Source organism: Coffea arabica, chromosome 5e (genome assembly GCF_036785885.1).
Source record: "Coffea arabica cultivar ET-39 chromosome 5e, Coffea Arabica ET-39 HiFi, whole genome shotgun sequence".
Taxonomy (NCBI): Eukaryota; Viridiplantae; Streptophyta; class Magnoliopsida; order Gentianales; family Rubiaceae; genus Coffea; species Coffea arabica.
The window spans coordinates 6,404,608-6,428,970 of NC_092318.1; the positions used below are offsets into that span (position 1 = coordinate 6,404,608).

The following is a 24,363-nucleotide window of genomic DNA, read 5'->3' on the forward strand; positions in this document are numbered from 1 at the left end:
TTTTCAAAATTGAAAGAATTAGACACTTAAAGTTGGAACAATTTAGCCCTTTTGAATAAAAATGCAAAAATTTGAAGAACTTTTGGGCCATAATGAAATATTGAAAAAGATTTTAGAAAAATTTTGATAGAGTTTTCTCTTATAAATGGACAAAACTTCCTGCCAACACACCCAATTTCAAGCAAATTATCCAAATGGCAAGATTTCTACGCACAATTCCAACATTTCTAATCATTTAAAGTCACAAAATATCATCACATAGCATTAAAGTGCAAGTTCAAATATTTTCCTCCCCCACACTTAAACTTCACATTGTCCTTAATGTGAGAAAGGAGAAATAACAAAAGTAAAAGAAAGTAACACCCCCCTAATGAACTTGCGCGATCCGAATCCATGGCAATGTGATGAATTTCCAACTTTACTTGAGAAAGAATGGAGAGTTCAATTAATGCACCTTGAAAAAGACAAAAATAAAACTTCTTAAGAATAAAAGCTTGCAACCAACAAGAAGAAAAGTGGAGTTGAAGGAGGAAAAAGAGGGAAGAATGAGAAAAAGTGGTCCGAGGCTTCGTTTTGGAAAGGATCCGAGGTCGTTTTTGAAAGGATCCAAGGCCGGATCATGATAAGTGAGCTCGGATCAAGAAGCTCGAAATTTTTTTCTGATTGCAAAAGTGGATCCGAGGCCTCGGATCCATTGATTCTACACTTATTGCAGAAATTTCTGCAATTTCCAGTTTGACCCCAATTTGAAACACACTCTCCAATTCGTGCTCTACAATGAAATTTTTAACAATTCAACACTTCACACACATGGAAAGTGACTTAAAGATGAACCTTAACATCTCAAAACAAATAAAAAACATGTAGAATGCAAATTGAGGGTTGAGATTCTTGGATCAAATAGTCCCCTTGACACTTTCAATGCACATGGTGGTGTTCAAATGGTCTAAAGAGTGCAAATAGGTCATGAACATATTTAAACACTTGAATCCACTTTAACTTCATGCAAATGACTAACTTAATCTCATAACATGAAATTAAGCATTGTAAACTCAAAAATGAAGGTTAAGCTTCCCTTTTTCACATCGGTCTCCACTCCTTATAAACTCCTTTGAACTTGAAATATTTCACGTGACTTCTTGTCATTGCTACCTACACACAAATACCAATCAAGTAACCCAAAAAAAAAACTAGAAATTGTTGGGTTGCCTCCCAACAAGCGCTTTTGTTTATAATCGTTGGCTCGACTATTTCACCTCACTTGTCAAGGAGGTTTAGTTAAAGAATAATCCACCATTTTAGGCCGTGGTGGATCATTAAAGCATGACTTTATGATAAAAGTCGCATAATCGAATTATAAGAGAAATGGAAGTAGTTTCCTTATCTCAAGTGATTCATAAATATTACCTTTAATATACATCACTTGAGAACTTACCAAAGGAGACGTAATGAGGATATCTTGGGCATTAATACCTTTAGAACCTATACTTTCAATACACTCCTCAAGAGGGGTGAAAAATGAGTCATTAAAACTCATCTCTTGAGGTTCAAGGTTAGTTCCAAAGATATTATCATGTGAAATGGATATTTGCTCATTGAAACACAATTAAGATTCATCATTTTCATCAAAAAGCAATCCATTTTCATATAAAACATTCCCACCATTCATGTTAGGATCATTTTGCAAATTATTAGAAGAAATAACTTCACACAATGGATTCAATTGCTCATGTATTCTACCAAAGTGAGAAGTTAATTCATCTATTCCTTCTTCAATCCTATCAAAACGGTCAGAAGTTGCATTTGCTAGCTTTTCTATTATTAAATCAAATTGATTAGAAAAATTTTCTACAGCTAGCTCCCAAGATGCATTAGAATTATTAGCTAATGGTTCACTTTCTAACTCCCAAGGTAGAGGTGTATTAGCTAACTTCTCTATTGCCAACTCCCAAGATGGTTTTGATTCATATTGGACACTTTCAGGTTGGTAATCATAAAAATATGAATAATCACTATAAGTACATTGATCATCCCAACCATAAAAAAGAGAATTGCTCCAATTAGCACTATATCGATCAAAACAAGGATTGTAATGCTCTAATTCATCATAATCATCCACATTTTGTGCTTGTCTACATGTATTAGAAGCATGATAACCTCCACACAAGTCACAAATCACATGATAAGAATTAAAAGCATTAACATTCCTCTCTTGCTCAATTTCATGCATAAATGTGTCCATTTGAACTTGTAACATCATAACATCAAATTTAGTCTTTAAGCACCTTATACCATCTTCAAAAGATATACATTCAGTAAATTCTTGGTTACCTCTGTTGAAGGAGCTTTGCACTTGGTAACCATCCCATACCACACTTCTATTTCTCAAGCATTGTCCTCCAAATTGACTTACACTTCTCATCACCTAAAATTGCTTTTAAACAATCTCAAAAGCAAAATTAGTAAGAAAAATAGGTAATGAAACACATACACACATAAAACACAAAAATAACAGAAAATAACATTCACACTATAACTAATGAAATGTCTAAACTAATAAAGTTGCTCTTCACACCGATATTGCCAAATCTTCCCCGGCAACGGCACCAAAAACTTGACGGGTATTTTACATACGTACAAGTTAAAAAAAATCGAATTACACCCGTTCACTGCAAGTATACAGGTCAACTAGTAGTTTAGGGTATATATCGGGTCGATCCCACAAGGAAGAGTGAAAAATTACCGGTATTACTAAAGCTTCTCTATTATTTAGACTATCAATGAATTATAACAAATTTAACCTACTGAAATTATACAAAATAACAAATTAAAGCTCCTTAGGTTGTGGTAGCCCTAACTACTTATGCAAGTGCTATGTTTGGATCATTGAGTACTACATTTAGGCTAGTTATGGTGTAATTTTCTTATGCATTTCAATCCTACTTTCGTAGTGAATCAATTATACTTATAACTAATCCATACCTATTCTCATGATTATGAAATTAGCTACAAGTTCATTTCATCAGTGAAATTACATGAAATGAATCACTAAAAACCACATAGGTGCACCTCTACTTTCGTGAGTGTACTCCCTATGTTTAGCACTTCTTGAACTAGTGTTAAATCTCAATTTTCATTACAGAAACAACACCTTAGATAATCACAATCAATGGTACCAGATTAATCATGATTTAAAGATCCAAAATGCTAAATAACTTGCTCAAATAATAGCAATCAAATAATCAAATAATAAACACTAACATTCATAGAAAGTTCAACCAAACCCAAGGTATAAACTTTAGAGATACATAATAACATAAAATCCAGAACTTGTATATTAACTAAACTTAAAATCAAGTACAAAAGATAAAGAGTTGGAAAGAAGAGTAACCCTTGTCACATGAGCTCTTCCCTTGCCTTCTTCATCTCCATCTTCATCTTTGCCTAGCTAATAAACAAGTAGGATGAACTATACTACTCTATATTCAACTACTAAACTAATTGAACTAAGAAAAACTAGTGAGAACTACATTTTTGTGGAGTTTCTCTAGCCTTCCAAAGTTATGAAAATGTTCTTCAAGGCTTATATTTATAGAGGAATTTCTTGTAATGGACTAGTGTTTTTTCATGTATTGAACCCATAAACAAGCTAAAATGGAGTTGTAAAGCTTCTTTTGCAGCTGTCTTGGGCTGTTTCCACCGATAATCTTGCAGGAAAGGTTGGTCAAAAAGCTTGTGTGAACAGAACACAAGTTGGTAAGCCGAAAGTAGTGATCCAAGGGCTAGATCCGAGCCCGGATCGCTCAAATTACCCCTCGGATCTCATTTTTCTTCATTTTTTTCCTTCACTGTTCATGGGATCCGAGGCCTGCTACAGTGGATCCGGGCTCGGATCCTCTGGTCTCGGATCCACTTGTCCAGAAGATCAGACGAGGGCTCGGATCATATTGGATCCGGGTTCGGATCGCTTGCTCTGTTTTTGATCCACTTCAACTGATATTTTCTTAATGTTAGAGGGTGAACTAGCTCTTATGTAAAACATGAAAGTTGTAGCCCTTTGAGTTAGCTTTCCAATGCATCAAGAATCACCTAATTTGGAGCTCCGTGGACTGAGAAATGTCCAAATTACCCTTGACTGGTCAGAAACTTATTTCAGCTTCGACCATAGAAAATGTGCTTAAGTATTTTGACCTTTTGACTATGAAAACCACCGAACTGGACTTCAATGTCTTCATACCAAATGTAGATCTATCTCTTGGCTTCAATGTGGCAAAAGAATCACTTCAATCGGATCATTGTCGCTCAAGATATTGCCAAAATACCACAAGGTGTCAAAGCTGTGAAACTCCTTTTCTTTAGAACTTGATTGCATTTCATCTCTTGCACTTCATATTCTCTTTTTATCACTTAAAACCATCATCAATCATCCAATTCTCTTCTCAATTTATGTCATTTGATGATTGAATCATTAAACCTACAAAAGCATGAAGTTTTTACCATAAAAATCCATAGAAATGCAATTTTTAACACTTAAACCCCTAAATGCATATTTTCACTAGAATCTTAGTTAATTAACTATAAAACTAATTAAAACACACCAAAACTAACTAATAAAACACACTAAAAACACGTAAACTATGCACTTATTAAAGGAAATGGGGCATTTTCTTCTATAATGACTGCATATGCAGGGTAGACTCCCGATGCGGCAATGAATTATTTGAACTGGAAAATACGCTTACTGGAAAGCAGTAGAATAAAATCCAGCAACAAAGCTATCAAGACTTTGTGTGGGATGAGGAAGCATAAAAATAACACGTGTTCAACCTGTACTAAAAAAGAAGATAAGGACACGGCATCAAGCAGTCAAAGCATGGAATGAGACGTAAGCACTTACATCACTCTAGGAATCCAAAATATGTTGCTCAAGTCCGCAGAATTGAAGTAAGAACGAATCTGTGGAAAAATCAATTCAAGTCCGACATTGAAGTCTACCAAACACCTGTATAAATAGGCAGATGCCATATGAAGAAGGCAGTTGAAGTTGAAATTGGAATTGGGCAAGGAAAGAAATTAGAGTTGAGAAAAAATTGAGGGAATCAAGAAGTTCTACTCACTGATTGTCTTAAAAATTTTCTCTCATGTATAGGAAATAAAGAGAGTGAGAGAGTAGTGTGCTAGGCCAATATCCTATACTAATCTTTCTTCATTAATAAAAGAAACAAGTTTCTTCACAACTTTTTGTGTTTACATCTGAGTACGCTTAGAGGTAGGAAACGAAACTAAGCTGTGCTACAAAACTCTGAAGCGGCCCTTAAAGGAAGTCACCCCGGTAGTTGGAGGCTGCAACGCCCAAATAAGAAGTCTTCGGGGAGGCAGTCGGAGTTTTGTCGGTCAAAAATCAGATAGAAGGTATGGAAGCGTGTTGGACCTATTTCTTTTGTTAATAAGAAATTGTTAGTCTTGATATGGTTTGCACTCTATTCTCTTATCAAAAATTTTATGGAAAATATTTCAAATATGTTTAGTACCTTATCAATAAATATAGTACATCCTGAATACAATTTAGAAATAAATATATCTTTTGAATCTAGAATAATAAATCTAGATATTATGTTAGCCAAACCAAGCTTAAATTTTGATGAATTAAATTTGGGCACCAATGGTATCAGGAAACTAGGTTTAAACCTAGCATACGAGGATGCGGGTCTACTGGTTGAAGATATGTCATTTATGTTTGGGTTTGTTTCTGGTTTCATATCTAGTTTTATATTTATCATTAGATTATTAAGTTTATTACTTATATTTTCTATTTCAGAATCTGAAAGGCAAGTAAAATTATCTTCAGACTCACTCATTTTATTTTGGCAATATGTTCTGTTAAATATTCTATTGTGGTTTTATTTCTTTTTACTATAATTTTTTCTCCTAAATCTATTTTTTCTATTTTTTCTTTAATTATTTAAATTTCTTTCTTTAGATCTTTATATACACATAACATTGTTTTTTGTATTTAGAATAAGTCTTTTTCTATTTTTAAATTTCCAGATTCTATTATTTTATAGTTGTTTGAATTCATGTATGCGTTCTTATTAAATGGAAATTTCGATTTGAAACAATTTTTTCTAAATTTCTTTTTTCAATATCTAACAATATATTTAATGCTTCTAATATTATTTCTTCAGAGGAATATCTAACAATAAGTTGTCTTACCTTATTTATTTTAGCTTTAGCTGCTAGATCTTGACTAATAAATTTTTGACATTCTTGACAGTATATTATTCTTTCGAAAGAATTCATGGTAGATTTAAATGAGTTTCTCTATACTAAGCAGTAAATTCTTTATTGAGTTCTACATATCTATTGGTTATTAAGTATTTTTCTGCATCTCTTAAGATCTTGTATCTATCATGGCAGGTAATAGAATTACAATTGTACAAAGTGACATGGAGCCACTGTTCTTGATAATATAAAATTCTTTTACTAATTGTTGTAGCTGTTATGCATATTCTTTAATAAGGAATAACATCGAATCACATATTTGACATTCTTCCATTTTGAGGAGATGGATAGTACCAATCAGAATCGTCAAATTCTATTCCATTATTCAAGTATCTAATAGGTACTGGGTTTGCATCAAAATCTTCATCAGAAATATAATCATCATCATTATTTAGTCTATAATTTATGGGGTTTATGAGATTATTTATAGGGATTGTTGGATCATTTATGGGCTCCGAAACCACACCTATCTAAAAATGTATAGCCTTCATTATCTAAATAGCCTTTTTGCTTTGCTATATTCATTAGTATTGAAATGAAAGAATTTCCTGAACCAAGTTTATGCCTTGCATACAAGGATGCGGGTCTACTGGTTGAAGGTATATCATTTATCTTTGGGTTTATTTCTGGTTTCATATCTGGTTTTATATTTATCATCAGATTATTAAGTTTATTACTTATATTTTCTATTTCAGAATCTGAAAGGCAAGTAAAATTATTTTCAGACTCACTCATTTTATTTTGGCAATATGTTCTGTTAAATATTCTATAGTGGTTTATTTCTTTTTTCTATAATTTTTTTCTCCAAAATCTATTTTTCTAGTTTTCCTTTAATTATTTGAATTTCTTTCTTTAGATATTTATATATACAAAACATTGTTTTTTGTATTTCAAATAAGTGTATTTCTATTTTTAAATTTCCAGGTTCTATTATTTTATAGTTGTCTGAATTCATGTATGCGCAAATCAATGTCCTAAAAAATTTAATAAAAAGAGATTTGAAATGGATGATGATATTGGAGACTTGATTAATAATAATGAATTAATAGAAATAAAAAAATTTGCAGAAATAGAAGAAGTTTCTTCCAATGAAAGTATATTTATCCGTATAGATACAAAATACGAAATAAGTAGCGAAGATGAGCGAAATAGAAGAAGAGAAAAATAACACCAATTTTGAATATTTATTCAAATAAGCCGCGGTAAAATGAACCATTACCTAAGGGATTTGAGCATTCTTGCCGTGGGAGGCATGATAGACTTCAATTGGAAAGAATTATTCCTTTTTTGGTCTTTTTACTCTATTTGATATACTTCGTAAGGGAAATGGGGCAGGAACGGTTGTCAGAGACAACCATTCCTGGCAGTTGATGGCCATGATTTGACCAAAAATTTTTGTGCGGCTCAGATCACATCTTGTAACTCGATTTTCACGCCATGTGTGGGACCCACAAAAATTTGTTCTAAAGTTACGTTGTGTGCAAAGAAAGTTACACCGTGTGCAATCAAAGTTACCCACAGTGAAAAATAGACACAACCGACAGAAACGGTTGCACCTGCAACCGTTTGTGCCCCTTGTCCGCTTGGTAAGCCAGTTTAATTCAACATGTCTGAGTGAGCTGCTTCTGCCACCTTAACAGCGAATTCATTGTCGTCACTGTACATTAGTATCCATCCATGCTTTACACTGGGGTATATCTTCAAGAAGTTATCAACCTGTTAAACAACCAAAAGAGTTTGTCCCTAAGGATATTTGCAAAGCTTTCTATATTTTCAACAAGTCATCAAGTTAAGAGTTATACGCCATAAATTTGCATAAAGCATAATGAGCCATGAAAGGCTTTTGAATTGAATCAAACTTTACAAAGATTTTTAGGAGTTAGTAGATTCTGAAGACGTGAATTATTGAACCTATGGAGCAGCGGTGGAGGAGTCCAAGTTTCAAACCTCAGGTTTTTCAGTTAAAATGCCATTCAACTTAGTCAAAAGCTCAGGTAGACATAAATGATCCGTCTCAGCTCCTAGTAAAGCAATTGGGACCTTAACTTCTGCAATGACAAATAATCTACTCGATCAACTGGTGTATAGGATATTTTATTTCCTTCACAATCAAGGAAATTAAAACTTGATAATTGCAAATACAGACCATGTATGTCATCCTCAGATATTGAACCAGGATGTAATATAACTGCAGCCTGAATACTGTCATATTTTGCTAGTTTCACAACAGTCATTCCTGAAATAAAAGCAGAATGTACATACAACCGGATCGAAAGGCTTGGGACAGAGAGTTAGTTGAGTCTATCTTTTTGTTGTAGGAAGCTGAATTAATTTGCAATATTCGGTTAGGTTATTTTGCCGTGGGGGACAAGTGGATTTGGCATTTTAACAAAAACGGGTACTTTCCAGTAAGGAATGCTTATCATGCAGCAAGGCACTCAAACATCATTAATACAGAAGAGATAGTTGGCTGTAGTTCTGATTGTTTTCAAAGGCAAGTTTGGAGCGCGTCCTGAGGCTCTCTCCTAGACGGGGCGAAGCATAATCGCCTTAGGGCATCCAAGTGAGGCGTTTCTTCTGGTGGGCAAATGCCCAGTGCCGTCATCGACGCTGAAGCGTCGCCGAGGGTGTGAAAAGCTCTGGTATGATGGAACAGAGATTTGAAGGGAAAAAACCTGATTCTAATTTAAAGGGAAGTAGTAACTCCAAAAATAGAAGATACAAATAGGATAAAGTAGAAGTACGATCGAAGAGCACAAACAGTGAATAAGCGAAGAGGAATTGAATCGGAGAGTAAGTTTGGGAGAAGAAGAGGAGAAAGTGGATAAGAAAAGAAACGGCGTAAGAAGGAAGGAAAAGGAATGACGCGCAGGAGTTTTATCTTTTCAAAATTATAATTGAGTCCTAAATTATTTAAAAGTTTCATATTTTGTTCTCAAGCAACCATTAATTAAACTAATTAATTTACTTTATAGCATAAATATTATGACTTTACAATATTTCTTTATAATATTACAAGTATTTTTATTTTTATTTATTAAAAGCTCAAAAATTTGTGGGGTTTATTCCCTACGCCTTAGGTGTCGCAGACACTTGTATAATTCAATTTGAGTTTTTGCTCATTAAATGTATATTTTTTAGATAAGCTAATATATTCAATTATCGTTTCCGGAAAAAAAAAATTCCCCACGCCTTAGGGTTTATGCCCTGTCTAGATCGAGACAATACTTTCGCCTTTTAAAATACTTCGGATGAAGTGCAAAGGAAACTATTCTGAACTATTTGGCAAATTACTCCACCAAATAAGATCAAACCTGTCCTTTGGAGAGGTGCCGTATGGATATTCTACCCAATGCTAGTAATCTTGAATCCCACAGAGTAGATGGCTATTTGATTTGTTTCTTTTGTTCGACAAAGAAAGAAGATCTCTTGCATACTTTATTCGTATGTCCCTATGTAGTGCAGGTTTGGGCTCTGAGCTATATGGAAGGAGTTTTACATCTCTCAAGCATCTAAATGGCGCTAGTTGGCTGAAGGAGGCTATTTTTTGGTTGAAGGAAGGTCAACTTTTGATATTTGTGGTTCTCTATTGGGGTATTTGGGGTAGTAGAAATGAAAAGATGCATAATGGTAGTTGTAAATGTCCTTTGCAACTTGTAAATTGGGGATTTAATTATTTACATTGGATAAAGAGTGTGCATGCAAATGATTAATTCTACAGCAGAGCTCACCAATGAGCATTGTGAGATGATTTCATGGCAAGCACCTTGTCCTGCTCAATCAAGGTGAACTTTGATGGGGCGGAATATTTTTGTCATTTGAGGATGCATGGCGTTGGAGTTATTGCGAGGGATCATGAACGTAATTTTGTAGCACAATTGTCCAAAAGATTTCATAACCTACCTTCTCCTGAAGTGGTCGAGTTGAAGGCAGCAGATAAGCTGTGCTCTTCTGCGTGCATCTAAATTTGAACAATTGCATCATTGAAGGTGATCCTACCAATATAATCAGGATGCTGAATGAAACCAGGGAGAATTTGTTACACCTTGGACGGATTTTATGTACTATAAGTCGCTAGGTATGAATACTGATATTGTTTGGGTTAGGAGAACTTGTAACGGGCCAATTCATACAAGGGCAAAGCAAGTCAAGTTCTCCGAGACCCCAAAATTACATATATACATACACATATATATATAGAGAGAGAATATAGTAGTAGATATTCGAAAAGAACCCACCTAGTAGACAAGCAACATATATCAATATCGAGAACAATGATAAGACTAAATATTATGCAAAAAAGACAATAGACAGAGTACACGTAAAGTAAAACTTTACAACATCTTTTGTATTTGTATTTAACAAATAATTTGACAAAGCAACAAAAGAATGAGACAACGTTTTTAGTGCCAAAAAGACCCCTCACGCTTCCTTCCAGTAGCCTTCTGAACAAGCGTAAGCAAATCCATTGTCTTCGTAGAAAATTTTACCCAAATAGGGAATAGGAGAACTTCGATAATATTATAGAACTTCGCCGAGAACGAGAAGAGTCTAAGGCGTCATTTTTTTGGTGTTTGAGAAAAAATGAAATTGAGATTCTAAAATTTTAGACATTCAAACATAATTTGAATAGATAAAGAAAATGACCAATTAAATTAGACTTGTTACACTACGTGAATTGGAATTGAGGAACTTAATGTGTCATGAAACTGTGAGAAAATCTGCAGCAAGCACCATTACAAACTTTGGAAATACATTACATCCGAGAAATTAAAAAAAAAAACTTGATACTTAAGCACATGTCACATAATCATACGATCTTTATCATTAGAAATAAAACATCCCAAAAAGATTTGGTTAAAACTTTCTAAAACTAACTACACATAAAAAATAAGCAAATTGATAAGTGGTAAAAAAAAAATTATTATTGAGAATCTACACAAATTTCAGAAACAATAAAGAAACCTTCTTGATATATCTCTATGTGCAATAATGTGACAAATACAAACTGAAGAGTAATTTTTTGTCTAATCAAGCACATATATAGATTTAAATTATAAGCATAATTATACATTTGGAATTTAATTAGAAAAAGATTATGATAAATAGATAAATGACTTGCATAGCTGTGACTTCTAACAATAACAGTTGATACATAAAAGACTAGACTTAGGCTTATAGGGTGGTAAAGAGGGCAGTAAACAGGATGAGAGAAATTTGTTGAGGTAGACTTATCAAGAATTAAAACCTATCGAAAAAAATTAGAAGAGAAAAAGATTAGGAATAGCTGTAGAGATTAGAGAAGGACGAAGAATGTTATATTAAAAAGTTGGGAGAGAGTGCATATTTTCTCAAAGAACTCATTGAAATTACTCTCTTCTTAGTTAAGCTGGGTAGAAAAGAGATAACATAAATAGCAAATTATGCGAAATGTCACTAAACTATTGCGAGGTAACGGTTTTGATCACTAAACTTTTTTATTAGCCAAAAATATCGCTGAACTAGTAAATCTGTATCGTTTCGATCACTCCGTATACTTATGCCATTAGAAGAGACGAAAAGTAAATTTTTGAGGGGCAATTTCATCTACACAGCCTTTTCCTTGAAGCTGTGTAGATGAAATTCTAGAAGATTAAAGTGGTTCGAGTGGTTCGATTAGAGTTATTGGAGAAGATTAAATTCCAGAAGGAAACTAACAAAATTCTCATTCCTCAATATTATATAAAAAAATGTAAATAATTTGTATCATTAAAGTACGCTTGGCATAGGTTAAGACCTTGGCAGCAATTTCGGGTAGGCCAGAAACAACTTTGGAAGAAGAAAGTTCCATCTCCAAAATGCCCTGAACCCGTTTGTGACAATACTCAAACAAAAAACCTAAGCTAATGGGACGACATTGCTGAGGATGAACGCCCATGGAGAGGAATTCTAGCTAGTCTAATGTTGGCAGAAACCGATGAGTTTGCTGGCTTAAGAGGAGAGAAGTTGATAGATATTTTTGTTAATTTATTTATGTTTTTGTTCTATTTGGTGTTTTGTTCCTTTTTCATAGTTATTTTTTGTGCATGAGTTTGATCAAGAAAGAATGAAATTTCAGCGAGTGTTAGGCTGGCCAGATGTGGCATTCTTGTGTTTTGTCAATGTTTTTAAATTCAGACCAGGAATGAACCGGAAGACCTTTCGGTTTGCGATTTTACTGGCTTGATCGATTTAACCCCTGTTCAAATGTTTAATCATTATTTATTTATTTTAATATTAAATATGTGAATAAAGTTGAAATATTTATTCTAAAAAAATAAAAAAAGTTAATAACTCTAATCGAACCACTCGATTTTTATCAATTTTTATTGGTCCAATCGATTTTTGACTAGTTTAGATGGTTTAATTAAATTTTTTGGTCAACAATTAAATTGAATTGAAGACATGGCCCGTTTGCAGTTCCATTGGTCAATCTGGTTCGAATTTCAAAACACGCAAACCAAACTAAGTCCTGAAAGTTGAAACTTTTGTCCTCTAGCTTTTCCCTTGCTTCATAGTTTGACCCCCAAATTTTAGGATTTTACATTTTAACCCCCTTGTTTACTTTAAAGTTTTTCAATTAGATCCATAGTATTAGAGTAATCCAATCATTAGTTCAGTCTTTTTTTTATCGCAATGATAATATTTGTATAACCTACTCTAACATGATTTAAGGAAAGGGAGAGCAACAGAATTTTTCTGTCGAAAAAAGTCACAATTAAATGACAACTACAATTAAATGACAAGGTGAAAGGTAAGGATTAAATCCTTAACCTTCCACCGCCACCAAAGACATTTAAGTCTTGGTGGTACCAAGTAGGGGTGCAATCAAACTTTGTTGTACCAGCATCCATGACAGAGCGAGCGACTTGGTCAAAAGCTTGACTTAAGCTCAATCAAATCGAGCTCGAGCTACTCGTTACATTCAACGAGTCGAATTCGAGTTCCAAAAATAAATACTCGAGTGCTCGACGAGCTTAATCGAGTTTTCATATTATATTTATATTATATTCATCTTATATATTTTGAGAAAAAATTTTTAGGTTTAGTTCAAAACTCGAGCTCGAACTCGAATAGATCGGGCTTGATATTTACTCGAACTCAAACGAGTCAAGCTCGAGTTTACTTTTATTTTATCGAGTCGAGTTCGAGTCCAAATTTATTTACTCGTTTAAGCTCGAACTCGAACTCGAGTAGCACTGATTGTGATCGAGTTCGAGCTTGAGTATGGTGCTACTCGAGCTCGACTCGGCTCGATAACACCTCTGGTACCAAGAGGCTATTGGCCAATCATTAGTTCAGTCAGCTTTTCAATTTATCAAATTAAGTTCCAAATACTTTCGATTTTTTACTTTAGAATAAATGATCTAGTCCCTGTGCGGCATAGGCTTATCACTTATGATGTCTTATTTATTTATTTATTTATTTTTATTTATTTCATTTTCTTGTCCCTTTTTCTTCTTTTTTTTTTTTTCAGAAACGATAGGTGTTTTGTCCCTTTTTCTTTAATGTACCTTTTATTTTCACGCCATCCTGTTTCAGGTTTAAGGACATAATTTTTGGTGGATTTTTTTTTCTTTAGTTTTTGCTGTAGCTAGGTGCTTCTTAGAGATTTGGGTATTGATATACTCAAATTGTTTATGCAGATACAGATAAGATTTTGTCTAAACATTAAGAAGAGAGACAACAATGGAGATTAGTTTTGCAGCCCGTCTTTTAGCTATGCCCAAAAACAATGGTAGACTGCTATTTTGCAGTGACTGTATAACAAAGACTGGTATGAGGCTCCCCCGGCATCCATCTGCAGCTTTAGTGACAGCTTCAATGCCGAATTCAAGAGATCTTACCAACATAGATGATAGTAATGGCGGAGTTTTGGATGGAAAAACTTCAAAAGGGTCGGGGACAACAGCAAGAGGAAGGAGGTTGATAAAAGTTCGGGAGGAGAAGAGGAAAAGGGAATACGACCGCCTTCACAACTATCCTGCTTGGGCAAAGTTAGTACGCCACTTTTGTTTCTATGGTTGCAATTCTAGAGAAAATAGGTCTGCCTTAAGAAATTAATGTATTCTGGTTGTCAATCTTATCAAATCACAGAGTGTTGGAAGATGCTTGCAAGAACGATGCTGAGCTTCGAGCAGTTCTTGGAGATACCATTGGTAATCCAGAGCTTATGAGGAAAAGGGTATGTCTTGATTCGATGATGTTCTTACCTTTGCTGAAATATATTGGAGCAAGCTGTCTGTTTTCGTTTTGTGTAATGTTTTGTTGCAACTGAAGTAAGGAACTGATGTGGTTTGTGCTATTTGCAATTGTGGAAATTGTTGAGCTGGGATTGAGAGAAGAAACTGAGCAGTTGATACTGCATAGTGATTTAGTTTCCATATCTGATTTTTGATACCCTTTATTGAGCTTTTGATGGAGAAAAGATTATTATCTTCCACTGTTTCTTACGGACGAGAATAGTTGTGGAGAAATTGTTAATTAAGCTCTGCTTATCTCTGTACCTTAGAACATTACAACTGTCATCAGTCAAACCATTCCTTTTGTTTCCTTAACTATCTCAATATCTTGAATTATTGTCATCAATCTTGTGACTATATATCCATTTTGTTTTCAGAATAACAGAAGAATCCACCATGCTGAGCTTATACATTGAAAAGTATCCTAACATCGCACACAAGTACAATACAAGCAACTTAAGTACATTTCAGAATATTACAACTGTCGTCAGTCAAACCATTCTTTTTGTTTTCTTAACTATCTCAGTATCTTTGAATTATTGTCATCTGTCTTGTGACTATGTATCCATTTTGTTTTCTGAATAACAGAAGATTCCACCATGCTGAGTTTATACATTGAAAAGTATCCTACCATCACACTCAAGTGCAATATAGGCAACTTAAGTACATTTCACATATGATAAGAAGAATTTTGTTTGGATCACTGATGAAATATGTGTACCTGTGACAAAATTATTGAGCATTCCATTCTTCCGAGCATCAAAAAAAGAAATGAAGCATTGTATTGTAGCATATTTTGCAATGTTCTCTTCATCATGAGTGCTGGATTCCTCATGTGAAGCAACTGAAGATACCCTTGAAATTGAACTTTATGTTTCAGAAACAGCCCACTCAAATCTTTGTCAACTTGTACACACCCTGATTCTGTGTCAATTAGAGGAAGCTCGAAATGCTACAACAAATAGAAACTACAGCCCACTGAAATCTTTATCAACTCACATATACAACCTGATTCTGCATCAATTGAAGGAAGCCCGAAATGCTACAATCAATAGAAACTACAATTTTCTTTGAACTTAATGTATTAACAAACAATGTGGTTGTCACATCTTGAAGGAGAAAGATTTTGGTAATAAATGAAATTGCCTGATCACTGAAGCAGGTGTTGTACTAGTATCAGTTATTGATCTGAAGGTTTCAATGCTTATCACATCCTCAGTGTTCAAAGTTTCTGGGTCTTATTCATGTTATCGGGTAACTTAAGATGAAACTCATGTCGTTTAGAGTATTGAATCTAGAATTAGTTGACTTAGGAGCGTTTCATTTGATTGCTTGTCATATGTATACCAAGTCTTTTGGGATTTAGTTTCCAAAAGCGAGGTAGACAAGTATAAGAATAAAATGATGGGTGTTTGGATAGATTGTGGTCAATCATTTTACTGCTATTGAAAATAAGATTAACTTCGTCAACCTATTATATTTGGTTAAGCCCATATAGAGGCAAATTACCATGATAAGCATTGTTCAAGCTAATCATATGAGTATCTTTATATATGGTTTTGTGGAGCCAAAAGTCAGTGTTAGGTGTAAGTTGGTCCTTCTGGACCAGTGCTTTTACTGCTGCTTGGGAAACTGTTGATTATTTAAACCATAGAAAGCGAAGGATAGATGTAAATGAATTTCACTATGGAGTGAGAGGGTCATGCTGTAATTCACTCTAACCTGTTTGTTACTAAGACTATGAAGTTGATAAACTTATAGATGGAGCTCATGCTATTACTGATATATTCCTGACCTTTGAAACTTATTATTTACTTGGTGATATTTTGATAGGTTGAGGAAAGGGTTCGAAGGAAAGGTCAAGATTTTCAGAAATCTAAAACTGGATCTGTCCTTGCATTCAAAGTTAGCTTCAGAGAGTAATTTACTTTTGCACATCTATAAATGTTATTGTTGGATGCTCCACTACTTGCCTTTTAACTGTTGTTCCGGTTTCACACTGTGAGTACCAATTTGCAGTTTTCCTCCACTTGTACGTTTTGTGTGGATACTTTTTTATGTTTTTCATGATTGATGAGTTTGATGGACAATCTCGTTAAGATTTCATTAATTTCATTGATGAATTTTGATCATTTGCAATTAAATTCTTACTTTATTTTCTTTGGAAAACGTCTGTATCTTTTATTGAAATATTATAGAAGATTTTTCAAGTTTCTAGCGTAAAAGGTTTGCTTTGAGCGCAACTTTTTTCCTAGTCATACTTTCTATTATTATTATTATTGTTGTTGTTATTTACCTTCTTATTTGAATGAGACAATATACTAATGGATTTTATGCTCTCTAGTCATAAAACTCAATTATATGACTCAATGACATGCATGCCTGTCTGGTATGGCTTTGGAAACATGGATTTCATCATTTTCATATTGTTTCCTCACAACAACAAACAAACAAACAAACAAACAAACAAACAAAAAAACCAAAATGAGACAAAGGGGCCAATGGATGGTGATAAAGATGATTGCATTTTGTGTGTGGTAAATGCTTATTAAATTTTTCTGACATGCTCATTCACAATAGGAACAAATGTAACTATCAAATTTTTTATGTAAAGGCAAAACACTCTTGATTGAACATTTTGACCGCTTCTCTGTTTCCCTGTGAATTCCCAATATAATGATTATCAGTTTTATATTTTGATCTTTCCTATCGATGATAGACGCCCTTCCATTTCCAGTTTATTTGGAAGAATTAGATTGGAATTCCACTTATGGTGAAACTTTCATGTTGTGAATGACAGTTTGATATGAGGTCTTCCTTTTCCAATATGTCCCACTAAGCTATCAGTACTAGCACGGATACTTTGCTCAATCATTTGTGTAATTGTTGTACAAAGTGCTCACGCCTTCATCCTTGTAAAGCTAACACACTCTTGACTGAAGATTTTGACTGCTTCTCTATTTCCCTGTTTCCCTTTATATTTCAAAAGAAAGGAACATATAATAATGATTTTCAGCCTCATATTTTGATCTTTCTATTGATGATAGACTCCCTTGATTTCCAGTTTATTTCGAAGATCTAGATTGAAATTCCACTATTGGTGGAACTTCCATGTTATGAATCATAGTTCGATATGAGATCTTCCTTTCCAACATGTTCCACTAAGCTATCAGTACAAGTGCAGATACCTTCCTCAATCACTTATAATTGTACAAGTGCTGACACCTACATGCTTTGCCTGAAATTTTCTCTTATAGAAATGCTTCACCTGAATTATGTCCATCTAGGTTTAAACAACAAGCAACTTCCACTGGTCCATGAGCATTCAAAAGTTTTTGTTGTCATCATTCCACTTGGAATCAGCCTGAAAAGGATAAGGAAAACAGCAGAAAGGAAGCTGCAGTGGCTAAGAGTCGCAGCTGGTTCTTGGCTTGTTTTTCCTCTCTTTCTGATTAAAATATAGTTACTCATGGAGTACCTATATTAACTATTTCAGTTCTTGCAGAACTACATAAAACTATAAGGCATTGGTGTAGACTTTTGTGTATTGGGGTTGTTAGTTTTATCGATAAGCCAAATATGATGGTTGAGTTACTTGTTGTTTAGTGCAAATGTCCTGTTACTTCTGAATCTAGTTGGTTTGTTGTTGTTGTTGTTCATGTCGTTTATAAGACAGTTTTTGTATGTGAAATTAATTTTGCATGGATTTGAAGTACAGTCTAATCCTCTGGAATAAACAAAGATTATTTTTGGTTGGCGAAACATTTTAGCAATTCTCATGACAGAGGTGTGAAGTCTATGACTGCTTATACTATTCACTGTTATTGACAGTTTTAATCCTCTTGACTCTTATATATGGTTTGAACTATATGGATCGCCATCTGATCGTGATGTTGACCTCCTCGGTAGTGTAAGTGATTTCCTCTCTGCTATGTGCAACTTATCCTTTTACTAGAAGGATTAAGGTTAAAGTAACAAGTGGAAACTTTTTCTCCACTGTGGTAGGTGTTGTTATGACTATCTAGTACCCTCACACGACTGGTTGGCTGACACCTTTCTTATGTTGTTATTACATTTAACAGGTTATTCAATCCTGGTATATCATGGGTCGTCTAGGCGCATTTAATTCATCTAATTTGCAGGTAAATTTCTGGTTCTTCTCACAGATGTATCTATTGTCTGACTACATGACAGATTCATTCACCGTCCTACAAGAGGGGGATCTTGGGACTGTTTCAGGGCTATGAACAGTACCGTTGAACAGTAATCTCTGGGAGAAAGAGAGGAAGAGGAAGGGAGTTTAGGGGGAAGAAGAACAAAACGACTATTAAACCAAAGCTGAATCTTTATTCAAAGTAGAAACATAAATATTTATAACTAAAAAGCTTCCTAAAGCTTCTCCTATTTTCATAACGTAAGTTGGAAACTAACTCATTGTAGAACTCTAGAACTTTTAGGAACTTACCTTCTAACAGTGACTTACCTAACATAAGACTTATAGACTCAATTCTGGAAATCTGGAAATTTCCAGACCAAAATATCCCTTATGACCTAAATAAGGGAAACTACTACAACTCAGAACTTGAACTGTCATTTCACCATGGACAGACTTCTTTAGACCAAAAACTTCTATCTTGCAAAGGATGCCTTAGTTTTATTCTGAGGCTTCGAATGATGAGAGTATTTCTCAAACCAGCTTATAGTCACGTCATCATTTAGGTTGTCTCCAAATGTTAATGAGTTTGAATCCTCTTAATGCTATTGAAAATATGTGAAATTTGTTAATACTGCAAAAGAAGGGGAAACTTTCCCCTAAAGGCGTGATCATGTGGCAAGATTCTCAATTGGAGCTGATCTAGGATTTAAATATAGGTATATCTGTTAATATAGGTATATCTTGCCAGTCTAAATATATTTTATGCTGAGGTACTTCGTTAATTTTGGTCCTCCTCATTGTCCATAGGCTGTTACAGTTTTATACATTCAGTCCATGTATAAAACATAAGCTGGCAGTAGGAAATGGATTAATCAGAGCTATTTTGTCAACCTTGGGCTCCTTGGTTAGTTGGAGATTGCGTTCTCTTGTTTACCGAGTCTGCATTCCCTATAACAAGAAAATACTTTATGTCAGCTATTTTCCACAGGTTATGTAATATTTTCTGAAATGAACTGCCTCTTTTAGGTGTGAAGCCTAATCCTCCTCCTCTTTCCTTTTCTTCCCCTTCTATAACATCTGCCCTATTTCCGCTCCTAAAATTCCTCTTTCCTGCACACATGAGAGCAACATACCATCATCCAAATTCCTCTAAACAGCAGATTCTGTGAAGCACATCCACAGTATTAAGCCTACCTTTTGGAAATTAAAAATCCTGCCTCACCTCCTATTAAATCAATGTAGCAGTGGGTACTTGACATTTTTTTTTAACATCGTCTTAATACGTCCCTTCTCATTTGTTTTCCTAAGGACGGCTTTTGGGAAATTTCAAAATTCTTATAGGAATGAAGGACCATGGATGGCATATTATCATCTTAAATTTTAAAAAGAGGCAGTTAGCCTTTGCCTTTATCCTTCATTATTGCGTAGAACGTTTCAAGTAGTTTTGCATGGTATGGATTTTAGATCCTTCGTCAAGTAACTTTATCCTCTATCATGTCTAATCTGCATTTCTGTTTCTGAGTTTCATGGGAATTGCATGATGGATTTATTGCCTTCTGTAAAGTCTGCAATTTTTTTTATCTTTTTTCCTCAGAGATAATACTGAGCAGCTATGTCACTTAGACTCAACTATGAGATCTTGCCAACACAGCTCCTTTAGTGTAAAATGAAGGGTTGGACAGGGGTGTGGCAGGGCAAAGTGAAGAGTCCCAGTAACATAGCTGAACAGGAAGTATTGGACGTCACAGATTACATTGATAGTCTGCCACATAAACTTAGTCCCTTTATCTTCCTTGAGGAGCCTTTACATTGCATTGCTGCAAGCTAAGGAAGGATTTGAAGAACTAGGAAAAGAGATTCTTAGATGATGGTTATTCCATATTCTTAGAGGTCTTACATAAGGGGACAATTAATTAAAGAAAAAAACATGAATATTTAGAAAATTATCCTATTTGAAGTTATTCTCCTTATTCTTAACTTCCCATACTCTTCTCCTTCTCATTTGGTTTTGAATAGTGTATCATTCAAGTATTTGAAGTCCAAAAATCTTTTCTAAAGCTGAACAGAGAAGAATATATGGATTTTGTTTGGATACAAATTTTATTTGCAAAATAAATTCTGCTTGCATCACAAGCACATTGTCCAATTATCTTTTATATTCCCAACCACCTTTTCATCTCACATGCATCACATCGTAAAATATGCTAGTGTATTATTTGAAATATATTTTTGAACAATTTCCTATCGGAATACACCCATTGTGAATCAATTTCCATAACACTAAACCTAGCTCTGAGGTTCCTGCCCATTCAAGTCTTAGCCTCTGGAAATCTTTTTGTTTGTTCTACAGGACAAGCCTGTTGTAATGTGGACATTTAGGCTATATTTGTGAGAAGTGAATGATATGTTGTCCTGTAACTGTTCTTCCTGTGTTGGGGTTTTTTTAAGTTATGAGTTGTAAAATAAATTTGAGTCTTTTCTTTCACCTCTCCAATTTTTTATCAAACTTGCTTTCTACTTTGATAGATATTATGCTTTCTTTGATAATATAGTTCAGTTTCTTTGTTATCAAGAAGGGGGGAAAAATAATGATAGTAGACATTATTTCTTTTAACTTCTAACACGATGGCCTAGGCTTTTCTGAACTCTGAAGCATTTCAATGACAACCGTTTTTGGATTGGATTTCATACCATTTAGGTCTGTGTCTTGCTTCATTTATGCTCTTAATACTTCTTGCTTGTCTGATATTTCAAAGATTATAAGAAGGTGAACTTTTAATTTCTAGTTAGTGATTTAACTTTGTTGGTTTTTCCTCCTGTTGTGTTTTGATTTCATCTTTGATTGTAGAGATACAACTATTGGCGATGTAGCCTCCAGAGGTTCCTCCAAAATGTTTAAAATGTCCTCTTTTGTGCCATTTGTATGGCTAAACTCTAGTAATTCATGTGGAACTAATATTAAGCATGTATAACTTTGGAGTGAAAGAATATAGAATACCAAAATCCACAGAATCAAATGCAAAGTGCTTAGGCTTTTTAGACTTGAAAAATTTAATGGATTTTGATAATTAAACCTGAGCTTCTAATGCTTTGTTTCTTCTTGGACACATTTTTTTCAATTACAACAATTCAAAAATACGTGTTATATGACAAATACCATAGCTTATTCAGCACAGTGAAGTTGAAAATTAGACATTCTCCCATTTTTGCACAGTAAGATTCTGTTCTCATGGAAGTGGTGTTTGCTCTTGTTTTTGTTTTGCATTCTGTCTAATGCTTTTCAAGAATGCTGCTAAACAGGCCACAATGCTCTCTAAGTTAACAACTGAAAACATGAACATGGTAATTATGGCTCTAATCTGGATTGTCTACAAGAGAGTTTTCTTTCTTGCTCAAAGGGTCACATAGATGATTTTCTGGTGGGCTGTTTAACAGTTTAAAAAATTTTAAGATGAGATTGTAACCGAGTGTTTAATTGCAGTTGGCAAATTCATCAATGGAGTATGATCCTCTCTATGATGCAGATAAGGGCTTCAAGGTGATGCCTTCCTCATTCCATGACATAAGTGACGTTGAGTTCCAGGACAACTGGGGAAGGATCTGGTGGGGTTTTTGATTCATCTTGAATATAATTGCCTTCTTTTTTTCTGCTCTTAACAGTTAATGACATAAAAATGGGTTCTTTTAACAGGGTAGATCTTGGCACATCTGATTTCTTTTCCATAGATATTCTACTCAACTGCTTGACTGTTTTGAGCTCAGAGTAAGCTTCTATTTAGATTTGACTAGATGAGTGATTAGATTGCTTGTGACAGAATTGGGTGAATGAGTGACTGACTTTATCTATCATAAACTGGTTGGTGCATTTCGTATTGTTCGCGGACTGATCTTGATTAACTTTTAATTTTCTTTTGTAGATATGTGGGCATTCAACAGGTAATCTTTGGCGGTCGCAAAATCGGTGACTGGGAAGAAGGAATGACCAGCCCTGAGTACGGGTACAAATTCTTCAAAATCTGAAAGAATGCTTAATATGGTACTTTGAGTTCCTTTGGATGAAAGCTTTATCCTCAAGATGATGGCCTTAAAAGCTGGAAAAGAGAACAACACAGAGAGTTGCCCATTTAAACATGTCCTTGAGCACTCTACTTCTTGGGCCATCCTTGTATTCAGAATGGTGAAGGAAATTTTTTCTCCGCAGTCTTCACAGGGGTGGCATTGGTGTTGAAGGTTCTAAGATTAAGCTTATTGATAGAGGCAGCACTACCAATATGTAGTTATTGAAGTTTTAGTCCTACATAATGAAATGTCATTTGACATTAGTGTAATTAGTGGGGAGAAAAAGTTACACAATTGCAGTTGTGTTTGATTTGAATTATTATGGTGATAATTATGATTGCTAATAAGGAGATAATGAGAAGGAGAAAAATAGAATCACAAAGAGTGCAATTAAAATGTCTACATCAGATCAAATCAATGCTGTCGCTTTATTGTTGAAGAAATAACACTACTTTGTTATTATTTCCAAAATTTGATGGCTGGCTCAAGCATGATCATATTCTTCAATCAATCAACTTCATCTCAACCATGAATTGTACATCAAGTTAGTCACGGACTATTAAGCACCTGTTAAAAACCTTTATTATTGTTTTGTCTTTGCTTAACAGTTCTCTTTAACATTACGGGAGAGGTGCTACTAATCAAACCCATTTGAATATTTCAAATTGCTGTGCATGTTTATGTGATCCTTGTCGCATCCAAATCACGTCTGCAAACTTTAGAACTTCATTCCAATTACAATTCCTACAACTCTATAATAACTAACTAATAACACAAATCATTCACAACAACTAATGAGTACTTATCATGTCTTTCCATTTTCTTCCCTAGCCAATTTTATTCTCATTCATCACCCATCCAAACCAAGAAAGAGGGAGGAAAAAACCATGCTATGCATCATAGCCAAGAAACCCATCTATGTGTGTCAATCAATGTACTATTGTGAAATTCCTAATCACATGTGTTATATAGAAAGCTCTCAGGTACAGATAATCATGCAAAAAGCCAGCTCAAGTTCCTAGAGTTGTGGGCAAAATGGCTTGGTTTGGAAGTAATTCATTGTATAGGTATCCATTCTATTTGTTATTCATAAGTAGTTTAAGAATATTTTGAAAATTTAAGGCCATAATAGGAAATGTAAGAGAGGATATTTATGTAAAATATCCAAAATGACATGCTGCAATCCGCACGAGGGTGGGGGGGGTTAAACTAAATTTGGCTGGAGAGTGGAGGAAACAAGTTGTGTGGAGAAAAGGAGGGGGAAAGAGAGGAGGAGGTTGTCTATGTGGTTGATGAAAGGGTATTGTTGTGTGTATTTTTAGTATTTTGGTGTGCCTTTTTATGGATAGTGTTTAGATTTTTTTTTTTTTTTTTTTTTTTTTTGTATTTTAGAGAGGGTTACTTACAGATATGTTATGTTTTGGTCATTTAAAGACAACCTTAACTTAATTAACCATCATACTGAATGAAAGCCTTCATTTCATCTGTACAAAATGCAAATTATTGTAATGGAATAGGAGCAGTACAATTTATGCAAAATCAGTCACTAATTGTTACAATTGAATTAAATTTGATTTATTTTTAATATTCTAAACTATATATTTT

At 34.2% G+C, this 24,363-nt stretch overlaps 2 protein-coding genes across 4 annotated transcripts; one reads left to right on the top strand and one right to left on the bottom strand.

Moving 5' to 3' along the window:
• Window positions 1-7,878: 7,878 nt before the first annotated feature.
• Window positions 7,879-8,516, bottom strand: LOC113688432 (endo-1,3;1,4-beta-D-glucanase-like). The gene is made up of 3 exons (XM_027206244.1): window positions 8,429-8,516; window positions 8,230-8,330; window positions 7,879-7,998 (listed from the first exon to the last, which is right to left on the bottom strand). Exons 1-3 carry the CDS (start codon window positions 8,514-8,516, stop codon window positions 7,879-7,881), a joined length of 309 nt encoding a protein of 102 aa, XP_027062045.1.
• Window positions 8,517-13,830: 5,314 nt separating this feature from the next.
• Window positions 13,831-23,074, top strand: LOC113688024 (uncharacterized). 3 transcript variants are annotated; one of them, XM_027205600.2, is made up of 8 exons: window positions 13,831-14,297; window positions 14,398-14,485; window positions 16,377-16,462; window positions 18,375-18,453; window positions 18,626-18,685; window positions 22,181-22,302; window positions 22,391-22,462; window positions 22,617-23,074. In XM_027205600.2, exons 1-8 carry the CDS (start codon window positions 13,990-13,992, stop codon window positions 22,717-22,719), a joined length of 918 nt encoding a protein of 305 aa, XP_027061401.1. In that variant the 5' UTR covers window positions 13,831-13,989; the 3' UTR covers window positions 22,720-23,074. The 3 variants fall into 3 exon arrangements, with proteins under 3 accessions (XP_027061401.1, XP_027061402.1, XP_071904481.1); XM_027205601.2 differs by lacking the exon at window positions 22,391-22,462; XM_072048380.1 differs by lacking the exon at window positions 18,375-18,453 and having other exon boundaries at window positions 16,377-16,448.
• The last annotated feature ends 1,289 nt before the right edge of the window (window positions 23,075-24,363 follow it).